At 49.5% G+C, this 18,192-nt stretch overlaps 2 protein-coding genes across 8 annotated transcripts in view; both read right to left on the bottom strand.

Moving 5' to 3' along the window:
* Positions 1 to 823: 823 nt before the first annotated feature.
* KHK (ketohexokinase) overlaps positions 824 to 18,192 on the bottom strand; it is a 104,764-nt gene continuing 87,395 nt past the window's right edge. For all 6 annotated transcript variants that reach the window (XM_069728659.1, XM_069728661.1, XM_069728658.1 and 3 more), the window contains 5 exons: positions 5,351 to 5,423; positions 3,661 to 3,807; positions 1,952 to 2,040; positions 1,360 to 1,517; positions 824 to 1,043 (listed from right to left, as the gene is read on the bottom strand). In XM_069728659.1, the coding sequence (XP_069584760.1) occupies positions 955 to 1,043; positions 1,360 to 1,517; positions 1,952 to 2,040; positions 3,661 to 3,807; positions 5,351 to 5,423 (556 nt within the window). In that variant the 3' untranslated portion in view covers positions 824 to 954. The remainder of the gene's footprint in view (positions 1,044 to 1,359; positions 1,518 to 1,951; positions 2,041 to 3,660; positions 3,808 to 5,350; positions 5,424 to 18,192) is intronic.
* Positions 5,430 to 9,849, bottom strand: LOC138638913 (mucin-19-like). Of its 2 annotated transcripts, XM_069728657.1 has the most exons (3): positions 7,302 to 9,849; positions 7,152 to 7,218; positions 5,430 to 7,121 (listed from the first exon to the last, which is right to left on the bottom strand). In XM_069728657.1, exons 1-3 carry the CDS (start codon positions 8,096 to 8,098, stop codon positions 6,669 to 6,671), a joined length of 1,317 nt encoding a protein of 438 aa, XP_069584758.1. In that variant the 5' UTR covers positions 8,099 to 9,849; the 3' UTR covers positions 5,430 to 6,668. The 2 variants fall into 2 exon arrangements, with proteins under 2 accessions (XP_069584758.1, XP_069584757.1); XM_069728656.1 differs by having other exon boundaries at positions 5,430 to 7,218.

Genomic DNA, 18,192 nt, shown 5'->3' on the forward strand with positions numbered 1-18,192 from the left:
TGGAAGATATATGAAAAAATACAAGGACTGTAGTACAATTTCAATCTCCCTACAATGATCTCAGGACAAGTATGGCAGCAATAAAAAGGACTGCTGCACACAAAAGTGTGGAGAGATAACTGTGCAGAAAGGAGCAACAGGATTTTTGCTTTTAAAAAAGCAGTTGGTTTGCACAGCGGCGTACACACAGCAATGCAGCTATCAGGGAGCATTATAAGGCAGCCTAATAAGCTACAGAGCTGATGAACAAAAATATAAACTCCACTGTCCCTGCAAAGAAAAGGTGGTGTTAGACAGTGGAAATCGCTACAGCACAAGCAGTTTGGGGGTTAATCTTCCCTCCCTAACTATATCCCTTCTTCTGATGAAGCTGCAGCAACCTCTCCCTATGCTAAGATCGGCAGAAGTAAGATGGCGGTCGGCGTGCACGCCCCTTTATAGCCCCTGTGACGCTGCAGAAAGCTAGCCAATCACTGCCATGGCCTTCTCTAAGATGGTGGGGACCGAGACCTATGTCATCACGCTGCCCACACTCTGCGTCCTCCTTCATTGGCTGAAAAATGGCGCTGAAAGCGTCATACGAAACACGACTTTGGCGCGAAGATAGCCGACCTCATGGCTGATCCCACACTAGGATCGGGTCGGGTTTCATGAAACCCGACTTTGCTGAAAGTCGGCGATTTTTGAATTTGTCCGATCTGTTTCGCTCAACCCTAGTCATGGTGAAGCCGTTGCAGCCAGGGAAGTAGGAGGCAAGAAAGTGTTTGCTAGAAGTTCCCAATGTTGCCACAACATAGACAGTGGCCATAGAAGACTCCGTATCATCAGTAAAGAGCGTTTATTAAAAACAGAGCAGTTATGTACATGTTTATTGGGGAGACGTTCAGTGGCGGGGACCTCCTTGTGCTCCAGGTCTGTGACCTCATTTCCGTGTTGAAATGAAGAAACAAGGTCTCAGGAGACGATGCCATCGTAGCCCTGTATACCGCACTTCTTTCCTGCTATACGGCAACCAAACGTGATGGCCTCTTGCATAGACTGACCTAAGAAGAACGAGAACTCAGTGATATTCACATGTGGACATAACTGGTCATTCATCCAGTACAGATCATAGAAACACGGACATTGCTGAACTCTGACACGGTGGAGACCGTCACATCATCACGTAGAGTGCACAACGAACCGCCATATCACACAAAGTTCTGACCACGCAATGAAACTGTGTATCCAGAACCATCTCAGCGCTAAATTTGGTTTTACTCTCATTTTCTGATTCTCAATACATAGGGACACGATAACTGTGTAACATACGAACGACATGTACAACATAGTGACCCGTAAAGAGTGAAGGAGACATACCGTTAGATAGGGAATAGATTACGGAAGCATTAAAGGTGTCTCCAGCACCGAGGGTGTCTACAATGGTCTCAGGGGGAAAGGAAGGAGAATGAAGGACACGTCCATCTGGTCCCAAAGCATCAGCTCCTTGTTCAGCCCAAGCACAGACCAGATATGCCCTGCAGAAATCAAGATCCAGAAGATGAGTGGGGTTCATGCGAGGGTCCATACACCTTAAATATCAATGCTTCCTCACAGTCAATTCTGGTTCCAAGGAAGAAAAGTTATGAAATATCTGGTCATGCATGTCTATATCAGGTGTTTGACCCACACCATATGGCCAGCATTAGAGGAATGAGCTGCCATAGGGGCAGTGACACCAGATGATGTTATCGCTGTCACATTACATGACAAAGTACTTATATCTATAACAACCTATAAAAAAGGAGGACACCGGCAGATCGGACCATGAGGCGTCTATAATCTAAATGCCCGTTTACTCTTGGATACACCAACATGACCATTAGGGCAGGTCACGGGTCTGTAATATGCTTAATGGACACAAGAGGTTCTAAATTGCATGAAGTCATAGAGGTTACAAATGGCGGCTCACCCATTCTTCACCCGTGGATAGAATCCTACCACAGCCTCAGATGATGAGGTAAACCCAAAATGTCTGGCAACATCTTTACTTACAAACACCTGCAGAGGAAGAAAACAGAAATCATCACATAAAAAGACCACACAACGATATGAAAACCAGAGAATGGTATGAAGACCCCACAATAATATGGAGGCCAGACCACGGTGTGAAGACCTCACAATGGTATGGGGACCAGACAACGGTGTGAAGACGCCACAATGGTATGGAGACCAGACAACGGTGTCAAGCCCAGACAACACTGTGAAGACCCCACACCAGTGTGAAGACCCCGCAGTTGTATGGAAACCAGACAACAGTGTGAAGATCCCACAATGGTATGGAGGCCAGACAACAGTGTCAAGCCCAGACAACATTGTGAAGACCCCGCAGTGGTATGGAAACCAGACAACAGTGTGAAGATCCCACAATGGTATGGAGGCCAGACAACAGTGTCAAGCCCAGACAAAATTGTGAAGACCCCACAGTGGTATGGAAACCAGACAACAGTTTGAAAACGACAATAGTAGGGAGTCCAGACGACATTGTCAAGACCAGACAACGGTGTGAAGACCCCACAAAGGTATGGAGACCAGACAACCGTATGAACACCAGACAATGGTATGGAGACCAGACAAAGGTATGGAGACAACACAACAGGGTAAAGACCACCCGATGTTAGAAAAGGGAGGATGGGTGAAATGTCAGTGAAGGGAGGATGGATGGGTTGTTGGTGACGGGAGGATGAAGAGATCTCAGTGAGTAAAGAGAGGCTTCGGTGTTAGTGATGGCTGGGATATCAGTGATGGGAGATTGGCTGGGATGTCAGTGATGGATAGTAAGTCAATGATGGGAAGATGCGTGGGATGTCAGTGATGGGAGGATGGGTCGGATGTCATTGATGGGAGAATTGGGGGATGTCAATGATGGATAGGAAGGTAGTGATGGGAGGGAAGTCAGTGAGGGAAGGATTGGGGATGTCAGTTATAGGATTGGGGGATGTCAGTGATGGGAGGATGAATGACAAGTCAGTAATAGGATTGGGGATGTCGGTGATGGGAGGATGTCAATGATGGAAGGATTGGGGATGTCAGTCATGGGAGGATAGGTGAGATGTCAGTGAAGGTTGGGATGTCAGTGATGGGAGGGATGTCAGTAATGGAAGGATTGGGAGATGTCAATGATCGGAGGGATGTCAGTGATGGAAGGATTGGGAGAGGTCAGTGGTGGATGGGATGTCAATGATGAGAGGATGGCTGAGATGTCAGTGATGGGTCGGAGGTCAGTGATTATGTAGGATGTCAGTGATGCGAGAATGTGAGACAACTACATTTTAGTATCATATTAATTCAATTTATTAGACCCGACACCGACAGTGGAGACGGAAGAATATCAGAGGTGGGGGGGGGGGGGGGCGGCATTTCCATATTCTTTTGGATAGTCATCCCCAAATATGTAAAATGGTTTACAGGTAGGAGTGAAAGCATGTGAAGGTACTGGATGGACCCAAGAGCGAGAGGTGACAATGCTGCCAATTTATACATAGGCTGGAGAATGTCTAAACCTGCCGGATCAACAAAGGTGATCACATCCCTGCACACAGGACGATCAGCTATGAACACGTCTGGAATTAATGGGGGCCAAGCTCTTACTGCTAGGGGTGTCACCACTCTCTTTCTTACCACGTCGCCATATTGGAATAATTGGTACAACTCTTCGCGCTCCTTTTCAATCTCTACGGAGACAGTGATCCGCTGGTCTGCAGGGCGGCTCTGGTTGTAGGCGGTTACTCTATGGATCATCTTTATCTGCTCATCGGCATTTCGCCCCTGGTAAATGATGGATCAAAGGTCACAAAGTTTGGCTGCCAGTCACTTCACATCACTTCCTGATGACCATCCCCCTCCATGATGACGAACATCCTCCAGCCTTTCCTCCCTGATGACCAGCTCCCTCTAGCCTCTCCTCCATGATGACCAGCCCTATCCAGAATGTCCTCCATCAAGACCAGTCACTCCAGCGTTATCTCCAAGATGACCAGCCCCTCCTCCCTGATGACAAGCCCACTCCAGCCTTTCCTTCCTGATGACCAGCCCACTCCATCCTGTCCTCTATGATGACCAAACCCATCCAGCCTGTCATCCACGAACAGACACCCCAGACTTTCCCTCCATAATGACCATCCCCACCAACCTTTCCTCCTCGATGACCAGACCCCTCCAGCCTTTCCTGCCTGATGACCAGCCCCCTCCAGCCAGTACTCCATGACTAACCTCTTCAGCCTTTCCTTCCTGTTGATCAGCCCCTTTCAGCCTGTCCTCCGTGACCAGCCCCCTTCAGCCTTTACCTCCATGAAGACCAACCCCTCCAGCCTTTCCGTCTCCGAAGACCAGCTCCCTTCAGCCTGTCCTCCATGATGACCAATCCCTCCAGCCTTTCCCTCCCCGATAACCAGCCACCTCCAGCCTGTCCTCCATGATGACCAACACCTCCAGCCTTTTCCTCCATGATGATCAGCCCCCTCCAGCCTGTTCTCTATGATGACCGGCTCTCACCAGCCTTTCCCTCAATGATGACCAACCCCTCCAGCCTTTCCTCCATGATGACCAAGCCCTCCATCATTTCCTCCATGACCAACCACATCTAGCCTATCCTCCATGATGACCAACACTTACTCCATGATAACCAGGCCCCACAAGCCTTTCCATCCATGATGACCAACACCTCCAGCCTTACCCTCCATGATGACCAACACCTCCAGCCTTTTCCTCCATGATGACCAACACCTCCAGCTTTTCCCTCAATGATGACCAACCCATCCATCCTTTCCTCCATGATGACCAGCCCCATCCAGCCTGTCCTCCATGATGACCAGCCTCCTCCATGATGATCAGCCCACTCCTGCCTGTCCTCCATGATGATCAGCTCACTCCTGCCTGTCCTCCACGATGATCTGCCCCCTCCTGCCTGTCCTCCATGATGATCAGCATCCTCCAGCCTGTTCTCCATGATGACCAGCCTCCTCCATGATCAGCCCACTCCTGCCTGTCCTCCATGATGATCAGCCTACTCCTGCCTGTCCTCCATGATGATTAGCCCACTCCAGCCTGTCCTCCATGATGATCAGCCCACTCCTGCCTGTCCTCCACGATGATCTGCCCCCCTCCAGCCTGTCCTCCATGATGACCAGCCTCCTCCATGATGATCAGCCTACTCCTGCCTGTCCTCCATGATGATCAGCTCACTCCTGCCTGTCCTCCATGATGATCAGCATCCTCCAGCCTGTCCTCCATGATGACCAGGCCCCTCCAGCCTTCATTCTCTGGATCTTTTATGTATGAAGGTGACATTTTTCTTAATCTCATCTCTTACCTCCCAGTGAATCCACTTAAATTGAGTCAGCTCTACTTTCTGGAAGTCCTCAGCGGTCACATCAGGAAGATTCCTGCATTGGAGATAGCACAGACTGTAAGTCCACAGTCTACTAATACAAGGAGAGGTGATCATAGAAGCGCATGCAGTAATACGATGGCGTGTCATTACACAGGGGCATTTGATGACAGAAGGGCATGTACTTATTACCACTCGTAAACCCCGAGCCAGGGCAGCATCTTCCACCTGACAACACTCGCCGCTCCTAGGATATCAGGCTGCCCATCTGCCTGATAGGCTGGCTCAGGTGGCAGGATGTCTGCCGAGTATTCAGGTAGTTGTTGTACATGGCGCTATTGACTGCTTTTCTTGTCTATTTGTGCTATTAAACGAGCCCAGCTGTGCTACATCAGTGGGTAATGTGCTTCACTGCTGGCTAGACTATCCTTGGACTCTGACAAACTCAGCTCTGATATATTGCAGAGGTAACTGCTGTTCTAGCTCTGCATTGGACTCTGGTACAATCCCAGCTCTGCTACGCCTCACTGCTCTTGAGTGGTTTGATCTGGTTCTTCACTGCAGAGCTCATGTCCTCTGAAGCGGCTCTGCTTCCTCGGTTACTGTTTGCAAAATCCTCTGCTTCTTTGTAGATGACATCCATCACTGTAATAACAGCTCTGCTCCATCGGCTCCTGTCTGCTCTTCCTTATGACAATCCTCCATTACACCCTCTGCTGTTCCATCTGGACCACAGGCCGAGGACCCACATGACCAGGTGAGACGTAACAGACAAGCAAGAGAAATAACCCACAAAAGAGAAGTAACAGCACAAATATCGACAGTAGCATGGGAGCAGAGATCACTTTACAGATACAACATTCCTGTTTTTTGGTTTTCTGAAGAAGAAATGAAACCGATCTCTGAGGACAGAGCCGGGCGGTACTCCGTGAACCCAGAGAGTTGCTACCTGTACTCCGTGTATCCGGAGTGTCACCACCTATCCTCCGTGTATCCAGAGTGTCACCACCTGTACTCTGTGTATCCGGAGCGCCGCCACCTGTTCTCCATGTATCCGGAGCGTAACCACCTGTCCTTCGTGTATCCAGAGCGTAACCACCTGTCCTTCGTGCATCCAGAGCATCACCACCTGTTCTCCATGTATCCGGAGCGTAACCACCTGTCCTTCGTGTATCCGGAGCGTAACCACCTGTCCTTCGTGCATCCAGATAGTCGCCACGTTCTCCGTGTATCTAGAGCGTCGCCACCTGTTCTCCATGTATCCGGAGCGCCAACACCTGTCCTTCGTGCATCCGGGGCGTCACCACCTGTCCTCTGTGCATCCAGAGCATCGCCACCTGTACTCCTTGTATCCAGAGTTGCTACCTGTACTCCGTGTATCCGGAGTGTCACCACCTGTCCTTCGTGCATCCAGAGCGTGGCCACCTGTTCTCCGTGTAGCCGGAGAGTTGTCACCTGTCCTCCGTGTAGCCGGAGAGTTGCCACCTGTCCTCCGTGTATCCGGAGCATCGCCACCTGTCCTCCATGTATCCGGAGCATCGCCACCTGTACTCTGTGTATCTAGAGAGTTGCCACTTGTCCTTTGTGTATCCGGAGCATCGCCACCTGTCCTCCGTGTATCGGGAGCGCCGCCACTTGTCCTCTGTGTATTCGGAGCGTCACCACCTGTCCTCCATGCATCCAGAGCATCGCCACCTGTACTCCGTGTATCCAGAGTTGCTACCTGTCCTCCATGTATCCGGAGTGTCACCACCTGTCCTCCGTGTATCTGGAGCGTCGCCACCTGTCCTCCGTGTATCTGGAGCATTGCCACCTGTTCTTCGTGTATCCAGAGCGTCGCCACCTGTCCTCTGTGTATCTGGAGCGTCACCACCCGTCCTCCGCGTATCCGGAGCGTCACCACCTGTTCTCCATGTATCCAGAGTGTCGCCACCTGTGTATCTGGAGCGTCACCACCCGTCCTCCGTGTATCCGGAGTGTCACCACCTGTCCTTTGTGCATCCAGAGCGTGGCCACCTGTCCTATGTGTAGCCGGAGAGTTGCCACCTGTCCTCCGTGTAGCCGGAGAGTTGCCACCTGTCCTCCGTGTAGCCGGAGAGTTGCCACCAGTCCTCCGTGTATCCGGAGTGTCGCCACCTGTTTTCTGTGTATCCGGAGTGCTGCCACTTGTCCTCCGTGTATCCGGAGCATCACCACCTGTCCTCCATGCAGCCAGAGCATCGCCACCTGTACTCCATGTATCCAGAGTGTCACCACCTGTCCTCCGTGTATCTGGAGCATCGCCACCTGTTCTTTGTGTATCCAGAGCGTCGCCACCTGTCCTCCATGTATCTGGAGCGTCACCACCCGTCCTCTGTGTATCTGGAGCATCACCACCTGTCCTCCGTGTATCCAGAATGTCGCCACCTGTCTGCCGTGTATTCGGAGCGTCGCCACCTGTGCGCTGTGTAACCGGAGTGTCACTACCTGTCCTTCGTGCATCCAGAGCGTGGCCACCTGTTCTCCGTGTAACTGAAGAGTTGCCACCTGTCCTCCGTGTAACCGGAGCGTCGCCACCTGTCCTTCATGTATCCGGAGCGTCGCCACCTCTACTCTGTGTATCTGGAGAGTTGCCACCTGTCCTCCGTGTAACCGGAGTGTCGCCACATGTTCTCCGTGTATCCGGAGCGCCGCCACTTGTCCTCCGTGTATCCAGAGCGTCACCACCTGTCCTCCGTGCATCCAGAGCATCGCCACCTGTACTCCGTGTATCCAGAGTTGCTACATGTACTCCGTGTAGCCGGAGCGTCGCCACCTGTACTTCATGTATACGGAGCATCGCCACCTGTACTCCGTGTATCCAGAGTTGCTACCTGTACTCCGTGTATCCGGAGTGTCACCACCTGTTCTTCGTGTATCCAGAGCGTTGCCACCTATCCTCCGTGTATCTGGAGCGTCGCCACCTGTTCTTCGTGTATCCAGAGCGTTGCCACCTGTCCTCCGTGTTACTGGAGTGTCACCACCTGTCCTCTGTGTATCTGGAGCATCACCACCTGTCCTCCGTGTATCCAGAGTGTCGCCACCTGTCCGCCGTGTATCCGGAGCATCACCACCTGTTCTCCATGTATCCAGAGTGTCGCCACCTGTCCGCTGTGTATCCGGAGCGTCGCCACCTGTACTCTGTGTATCCGGAGTGTCATCACCTGTCCTTCGTGCATCCAGAGCATGGCCACCTGTCCTCCGTGTAGCCAGAGAGTTGTCACCTGTCCTCCGTGTAGCCGGAGCATCGCCACCTGTTCTCCGTGTATCCAGTGCGTCGACACCTGTCCTCCGTGTATCTGGAGCATCACCACCTGTCCTCCGTGTATCTGGAGCGTCGACACCTGTCCTCCGTGTATCTGGAGCGTCGACACCTGTCCTCCGTGTATCCAGAGTCGCCATCTGTCCTCCGTGTATCCAGAGTCGCCATCTGTCCTCCGTGTATCCAGAGTCGCCATCTGTCCTCCGTGTATCCGGAGTCGCCATCTATCCTCCGTGTATCCAGAGTCGCTATCTGTCCTCCATGTATCCAGAGTCGCTATCTGTCCTCCGTGTATCCAGAGTCGCTATCTGTCCTCCGTGTATCCAGAGTCGCTACCTGTCCTCCGTGAATCAAGAGCATTGCTATCTGTCCTCCGTGTATCCAGAGTCGCTATCTGTCCTCCGTGTATCCAGAGTCGCCATCTGTCCTCCGTGTATCCAGAGTCGCCATCTGTCCTCCGTGTATCCAGAGTCGCCATCTGTCCTCCGTGTATCCAGAGTCACTATCTGTCCTCTGTGTATCCAGAGTCGCTATCTGTCCTCCGTGTATCCAGAGTCGCTATCTGTCCTCCGTGTATCCTACGTCTCACAATCTATGTGGCTCCCCAGAGCGTCGCTATTTGTACTTGGTACCCATCTGTAAACTCGTGTGGCTTCTGCAATATTGTGCCTTTCCATAGAGCATCCTGGTGCCATGTCTTCTCATGAACGTCCACATGATGGAAAATGTCAGTGATCGGACCAGGCCATCTTCTTCCATTGCTCCATGGTTCAGTTCAGCCGTCATCTCCCCTCACACATGACCCTCGACAGGTCACCGATTTTACTTTCTTGAACCATTTTCATGAACCTCGACAGGTCACCGATTTTACTTTCTTGAACCATTTTTCATAGTTACTAAATTCTGCATACAGGAAACAGCCTCAAAGAGACCCATCGTGCCATCGTATACCAGGAAGCCCTCACAAGACTCACAAGTAGGGACCACCCTACTTGACCTGGCATATACTGGAAGCACACAGCAAAACCCACCATATACCGGGAACCCAACATAAGTCCTCCTGTAATCCGGAAACACCCAACTAGACCTGTCAAATACCGGGAGCACCACACATGACCCATTATATACTGGGAGCTCCACACTTGACCCAATTCATACCGGAGCTCCACACAAGATCCACTATATACATGGAACACCCCACAAGACCTGCCGTATAACGGGGACATCCCACAAGACCTGCCGTATACCGGGAACACCCCCCCACAAGACCCGCCGTAAACCTGGAACACATTACTAAACCGCCATATACCGGCGACATCCCAGAAGACCTGCCGTATACCGGGAGCACCCCACAAGACCCGCCGTTTACTGGGAACACCCTACAAGACTTGCTGTATATTAAGGACATCACACAAGACCCACTGTATACAGGGCACACTCCACAAGACATTTAGCATACCGGGAACACCCCAAAAGACCTGCCATATAACTGGAAACACCCCCACAAGACCTGCCGTACACAGGAAACACCCCTCAAGACCTGCTGTATACTGGGGACATCACACAAGACCCACAGTAGACAGGGAACACCCCACAAGACCCGCCGTATACCAGAAACACCCCACAAGACCAAAAATTTACCGGGAACACCCCACAAGACCCACCGTATACTAGAGAACACCCCACAAAACCTTTAGCATACCGGGAACACCCCACAGGTCCTTTAGTATACTGGGAACACCCCACATGACCCAAAATATACCGGGAACACCCCACAAGACCCGCTGTACACTGGGGACACCCCACAAGAAACACCGTATACGAGAGAACACCCCACAAAACCTTTAGCTTACTGGGAACACCCCACAGGTCCTTTAGTATACTGTTGTGAATTCTGTGGCTGAATTCACTCCTGTGGTCACAAGTGGTACTGCAGCTTCTGAGCTTCCTCCCTCAGGTGTTCTGGTGAGCTCGTTAACTGCTTCATTACTTAACTCCGCCTGATGCTGCTATCCTTGCTCCTTGTCAATGTTTCAGTGTTGGATCTGAGCTTCTCCTGATTGTTCCTGTGACCTGCTGCTCTGTATAGCTAAGTGCCTTTTGTTTTTTTGTTGCTTTTTTTCTGTCCAGCTTGTCTTTTGTTTTGCTGGAAGCTCTGAGACACAAAGGGTGTACCGCCGTGCCGTTAGTTCGGCACGGTGGGTTTTTTTTTGCCCCCTTTGCGTGGTTTTGCTTTAGGGTTTTTTGTAGACTGCAAAGTTCGCTTTACTGTCCTCGCTCTGTCCTAGAATATCGGGCCCCACTTTGCTGAATCTATTTCATCCCTACGTTTTGTCTTTTCATCTTACTCACAGTCATTATATGTGGGGGGCTGCCTTTTCCTTTGGGGAATTTCTCTGGGGCAAGTCAGGCCTATTTTTCTATCTTCAGGCTAGCTAGTTTCTTAGGCTGTGCCGAGTTGCCTAGGTAGTTGTTAGGCGCAATCCACAGCCGCTTTTAGTTGTGTTTAGGATAGGATCAGGTGTGCAGTCTACAGAGTTTCCACGTCTCAGAGCTCGTTCTTGTATTTTTGGGTATTTGTCAGATCACTGTGTGCGCTCTGATCTTTAAGCACACTGTGTTTCTGGATTGCCTTCATAACACCTGTCATTAGCAAACATAACAGTACAAGGAGCCAAACTAATGATTCTCAATAGAGGGAAAGAAAAAGTTCTGACATCATTTTTTTTTTTTTTCTGCTCTGTGTTCACTTTTTTTTTCCCCCTAGACATTTGGGTGATTCTGGACACAGGTGTGGACATGGATATTCAGGGTCTGTGCTCTTCAATGGATAATCTCGTTATAAATGTACAAAAAATTCAAGATACTATTGATCAGAAATCTATGTTAGAACCAAGAATTCCTATTCCTGATTTGTTTTTTGGAGATAGAACTAAGTTTCTAAGTTTCAAAAATAATTGTAAGCTATTTCTGGCCTTGAAACCTCATTCTTCTGGTAATCCTATTCAACAGGTTTTGATTATTATTTCTTTTTTGCGCGGCGACCCTCAAGACTGGGCATTTTCTCTTGCGCCAGGAGACCCTGCATTGAGTAGTGTCGATGCGTTTTTCCTGGCGCTCGGATTGCTGTACGATGAGCCTAATTCAGTGGATCAGGCTGAGAAAAATTTGCTGGCTTTGTGCCAGGGTCAGGATGATATAGAAGTATATTGTCAGAAATTTAGGAAATGGTCAGTACTCACTCAGTGGAATGAATCTGCGCTGGCAGCTTTGTTCAGAAAGGGTCTCTCTGAGGCTCTTAAGGATGTCATGGTGGGATTTCCTATGCCTGCTTGTTTGAATGAGTCTTTGTCTTTGGCCATTCAGATCGGTCGACGCTTGCGCGAGCGTAAATCTGTGCACCATTTGGCGGTACTGCCTGAGGTTAAACCTGAGCCTATGCAGTGCGATAGGACTATGACTAGAGTTGAACGGCAGGAATACAGACGTCTGAATGGTCTGTGTTTCTACTGTGGTGATTCCACTCATGCTATTTCTGATTGTCCTAAGCGCACTAAGCGGTCCGCTAGGTCTGCCGTCATTGGTACTGTACAGTCCAAATTCCTTCTGTCCATTACCTTGATATGCTCTTTGTCGTCGTTTTCTGTCATGGCGTTTGTGGATTCGGGCGCTGCCCTGAATCTGATGGATTTGGATTATGCTAAACGTTGTGGGTTTTTCTTGGAGCCTTTGCGGTGTCCTATTCCATTGAGAGGAATTGATGCTACACCTTTGGCCAAGAATAAACCTCAATACTGGGCCCAGCTGACCATGTGCATGGCTCCTGCACATCAGGAAGTTATTCGCTTTCTGGTGTTGCATAATCTGCATGATGTGGTCGTGTTGGGGTTGCCATGGCTACAAACCCATAATCCAGTATTGGATTGGAATTCCATGTCGGTATCCAGCTGGGGTTGTCAGGGGGTACATGGTGATGTTCCATTTCTGTCGATTTCGTCATCCACCCCTTCTGAGGTCCCAGAGTTCTTGTCTGATTATCAGGATGTATTTGAAGAGCCCAAGTCCGATGCTCTACCTCCGCATAGGGATTGTGATTGTGCTATCAATTTGATTCCTGGTAGTAAATTCCCTAAAGGTCGATTATTTAATTTATCCGTGCCCGAACACGCCGCTATGCGCAGTTATGTGAAGGAATCCCTGGAGAAGGGACATATTCGCCCATCGTCATCACCACTGGGAGCAGGGTTCTTCTTTGTAGCCAAGAAGGATGGTTCGCTGAGACCGTGTATTGATTACCGCCTTCTTAATAAGATCACTGTTAAATTTCAGTATCCCTTGCCATTGTTATCTGACTTGTTTGCTCGGATTAAGGGGGCTAGTTGGTTCACTAAGATAGATCTTCGTGGTGCGTATAATCTGGTGAGAATCAGGCAAGGAGATGAATGGAAAACTGCATTCAATACGCCCGAGGGTCATTTTGAGTATCTAGTGATGCCGTTCGGACTTGCCAATGCTCCATCTGTGTTTCAGTCTTTTATGCATGACATCTTCCGTGAGTATCTGGATAAATTCCTGATTGTTTACTTGGATGACATTTTGATCTTCTCAGATGATTGGGAGTCTCATGTGAAGCAGGTCAGAATGGTTTTTCAGGTCCTGCGTGCTAACTCTTTGTTTGTGAAGGGATCAAAGTGTCTCTTCGGTGTGCAGAAAGTTTCATTTTTAGGGTTCATCTTTACCCCTTCTACTATCGAGATGGATCCAGTTAAGGTCCAAGCCATCCAGGATTGGATTCAGCCGACATCTCTGAAAAGTCTGCAAAAGTTCCTGGGCTTTGCTAATTTTTATCGTCGCTTCATCTGTAATTTTTCTAGCATTGCCAAACCATTGACCGATTTGACCAAGAAGGGTGCTGATTTGGTTAATTGGTCTTCTGCTGCTGTGGAAGCTTTTCAGGAGTTGAAGCGTCGTTTTTGTTCTGCCCCTGTGTTGTGTCAGCCAGATGTTTCTCTTCCGTTCCAGGTCGAGGTTGATGCTTCTGAGATTGGAGCAGGGGCGGTTTTGTCACAGAGAGGTTCTGATTGCTCAGTGATGAAACCATGTGCTTTCTTTTTCAGGAAGTTTTCGCCCGCTGAGCGTAATTATGATGTGGGCAATCGAGAGTTGCTGGCCATGAAGTGGGCATTCGAGGAGTGGCGTCATTGGCTTGAAGGAGCTAAGCATCGCGTGGTGGTATTGACTGATCATAAGAACTTGACTTATCTCGAGTCTGCCAAGCGCTTGAATCCTAGACAGGCCCGTTGGTCGTTATTTTTTGCCCGCTTCGACTTTGTGATTTCGTACCTTCCGGGCTCTAAAAATGTGAAGGCGGATGCTCTGTCTAGGAGTTTTGTGCCCGACTCTCCGGGTTTATCTGAGCCAGCGGGTATCCTCAAGGAAGGAGTCATTGTGTCTGCCATCTCCCCTGATTTGCGGCGGGTGCTGCAAAAATTTCAGGCGAATAAACCTGATCGTTGTCCAGCAGAGAAACTGTTCGTCCCTGATAGGTGGACTAATAAACTTATCTCTGAACTTCATTGTTCGGTGTTGGCTGGTCATCCTGGAATCTTTGGTACCAGAGAGTTAGTGGCTAGATCCTTCTGGTGGCCATCTCTGTCACGGGATGTACGTACTTTTGTGCAGTCCTGTGGGATTTGTGCTAGGGCTAAGCCCTGCTGTTCTCGTGCCAGTGGGTTGCTTTTGCCCTTGCCGGTCCCAAAGAGGCCTTGGACACATATTTCGATGGATTTCATTTCTGACCTTCCCGTTTCTCAAAAGATGTCAGTCATTTGGGTGGTCTGTGATCGCTTTTCTAAAATGGTCCATCTGGTGCCCTTGGCTAAATTGCCTTCCTCCTCTGATTTGGTACCTTTGTTCTTTCAGCATGTGGTTCGGTTGCATGGCATTCCTGAGAATATTGTTTCTGACAGAGGTTCCCAGTTTGTTTCAAGGTTTTGGCGAGCCTTTTGTGGTAGGATGGGCATTGACCTATCCTTTTCCTCGGCTTTCCATCCTCAGACTAATGGCCAGACCGAACGAACCAATCAGACCTTGGAAACATATCTGAGATGTTTTGTTTCTGCAGACCAGGATGATTAGGTGTCCTTTTTGCCGTTGGCTGAGTTCGCCCTTAATAATCGGGCCAGCTCGGCTACCTTGGTTTCTCCATTTTTTTGCAATTCTGGGTTCCATCCTCGTTTCTCTTCAGGACAGGTTGAGTCTTCGGACTGTCCTGGTGTGGATTCTGTGGTGGATAGGTTGCAGCAGATCTGGACTCAGGTAGTGGACAATTTGATCTTGTCCCAGGAGAAAGCTCAACTTTTCGCTAATCGCAGACGCCGTGTGGGTCCCCGACTTCGTGTTGGGGATCTGGTTTGGTTATCTTCTCGTCATATTCCTATGAAGGTTTCCTCTCCTAAATTTAAACCTCGTTTTATTGGTCCGTATAGGATTTCTGAGGTTCTCAATCCTGTGTCTTTTCGTTTGACCCTCCCAGACTCCTTTTCCATACATAATGTATTCCATAGGTCGTTGTTGCGGAGATACGTGGCACCTATGGTTCCATCTGTTGAGCCTCCTGCCCCGGTTTTGGTGGAGGGGGAATTGGAGTATATTGTGGAGAAGATTTTGGATTCTTGTGTTTCTAGACGGAAACTCCAGTATCTGGTTAAATGGAAAGGTTATGCTCAGGAAGATAATTCCTGGGTTTTTGCCTCTGATGTTCATGCTCCCGATCTTGTTCGTGCCTTTCATGCGGCTCATCCTGGTCGGCCTGGGGGCTCTGGTGAGGGTTCGGTGACCCCTCCTCAAGGGGGGGGTACTGTTGTGAATTCTGTGGCTGAATTCACTCCTGTGGTCACAAGTGGTACTGCAGCTTCTGAGCTTCCTCCCTCAGGTGTTCTGGTGAGCTCGTTAACTGCTTCATTACTTAACTCCGCCTGATGCTGCTATCCTTGCTCCTTGTCAATGTTTCAGTGTTGGATCTGAGCTTCTCCTGATTGTTCCTGTGACCTGCTGCTCTGTATAGCTAAGTGCCTTTTGTTTTTTTGTTGCTTTTTTTCTGTCCAGCTTGTCTTTTGTTTTGCTGGAAGCTCTGAGACGCAAAGGGTGTACCGCCGTGCCGTTAGTTCGGCACGGTGGGGTTTTTTTTGCCCCCTTTGCGTGGTTTTGCTTTAGGGTTTTTTGTAGACTGCAAAGTTCGCTTTACTGTCCTCGCTCTGTCCTAGAATATCGGGCCCCACTTTGCTGAATCTATTTCATCCCTACGTTTTGTCTTTTCATCTTACTCACAGTCATTATATGTGGGGGGCTGCCTTTTCCTTTGGGGAATTTCTCTGGGGCAAGTCAGGCCTATTTTTCTATCTTCAGGCCAGCTAGTTTCTTAGGCTGTGCCGAGTTGCCTAGGTAGTTGTTAGGCGCAATCCACAGCCGCTTTTAGTTGTGTTTAGGATAGGATCAGGTGTGCAGTCTACAGAGTTTCCACGTCTCAGAGCTCGTTCTTGTATTTTTGGGTATTTGTCAGATCACTGTGTGCGCTCTGATCGCTAAGCACACTGTGTTTCTGGATTGCCTTCATAACACCTGTCATTAGCAAACATAACAGTATACTGGGAACACCCCACATGACCCAAAATACACCGGGAACACCCCACAAGACCCGCTGTATACTGGGAACACCCCACAAGACCCACCGTATACTAGAGAACACCCCACAAAACCTTTAGTATACCGGGAACACCGCACAGGTCCTTTAGCATACCGGGAACACCCCACAGGTCCTTTAGTATACTGGGAACACCCCACATGACCCAAAATATACCAGGAACACCCCACAAAACCCACCGTATACTAGAGAGCACCCCACAAAACCTTTAGCATACCGGGAACACCCCACAGGTCCTTTAGTATACTGGGAACATCCCACATGACCCAAAATATACCAGGAACACCCCACAAAACCCACCGTATACTAGAGAACACCCCACAAAACCTTTAGCATACCGGGAACACCCCACAGGTCCTTTACTATACTGGGAACACCCCACATGACCCAAAATATACCAGGAACACCCCACAAGACCCACCGTATACTAGAGAGCACCCCACAAAACCTTTAGCATACCGGGAACACCCCACAGGTCCTTTAGTATACTGGGAACATCCCACATGACCCAAAATATACCGGGAAAACCCCACAAGACCCGCTGCATACTGGGGACACCCCACAAGACCCACCGTATACTAGAGAACACCCCACAAAACCTTTAGCATACCGGGAACACCCCACAGGTCCTTTAGTATACTGGGAACACCCCACATGACCCAAAATATACCAGGAACACCCCACAAGACCCACCGTATACTAGAGAACACCTCACAAAACCTTTAGCATACCGGGAACACCCCACAGGTCCTTTAGTATACTGGGAACACCCCACATGACCCAAAATGTACCGGGAACACCCCACAAGACCCTCTGTATATTGGAAACACCCCACAAGACACACCATATACTAGAGAACACCCTACAAAACCTTTAGCATACCGGGAACACCCCACAGGTCCTTTAGTATACTGGGAACACCCCACATGACCCGATTTATACAGGGAACACCCCACAAGACCCACCGTATACTGGGAACACCCCACAAGACCCACCGTATACTAGAGAACACAACACAAAACCTTTAGCATACCGAGAACACCGCACAGGTCCTTTAGTATACTGGGAACACCGCACAAGACCCGCTGTATACAGGGAACACAACACAAGACCTGCCATATTATAGAGAACACCCCACAAGTCCTTTAGTATACTGGGAACACTGCACATGACCAGCTGTACACAGGGAACACAACAGAAGACCCACCGTATAATAGAGAACACCCCACAAGTCCTTTAGTATTCCGGGAACACCCCACAGGACCCGCCATATACCAGGAACACCCCACAAGACCTGAAATATATTGGGAACACTCCACAAGAATGGCTGTATAGTGGGAACACCCCACAAAACCTTTAGCATACCGGGAACATCCCACAGGTCCTTTAGTATAAAGGGAACACCCCACAGGACCCAAAGTATACAGGGAACACCCAACAAGATCTGCCGTATACCGGGAACACCCCACAAGACCCAAAGTATACAGGGAACACCCAACAAGATCTGCTGTATACAGGGAACACCCCACAAGACCCACCATATAATAGAGAACACCCCACAAAACCTTTAGTATACCAGGAACACCCCACAGGACCCGAAATATACTGGGAATACCCCACAAGACCTGCCATATACTGGATAGCAACCCACAAGACCCCCCGTATACTGGGCACACCCCATAAGATCACAATTTGCCCTTTGTCAATCCAGCTAACTTATTAAGTTCAGGAACGATCTGCTCATTGCGGACTATAAATCTCCCCCAGCTCTGACTATTGTCAGTGACAATTACTGTCGTAGATTAACCGATAACACACAGGGATTGTGCAGCAGAGATTTCG

Source organism: Ranitomeya imitator, chromosome 5, assembly GCF_032444005.1.
Source record: "Ranitomeya imitator isolate aRanImi1 chromosome 5, aRanImi1.pri, whole genome shotgun sequence".
Lineage (NCBI taxonomy): Eukaryota > Metazoa > Chordata > Amphibia > Anura > Dendrobatidae > Ranitomeya > Ranitomeya imitator.

Excerpts from the sequence above, each read along its gene's own strand:
- LOC138638913 (XM_069728656.1), bottom strand. The coding sequence starts at position 8,098 with ATGCTCTGGATGCACGGAGGACAGGTGGTGACGCTCTGGATACACGGA. Across the intron at positions 7,219-7,301 it reads GTGACGCTCCAGATACACAG|AGGACAGGTGGCGACGCTCT; the intron begins GTGGCGACACTC and ends CCAGATACACAG.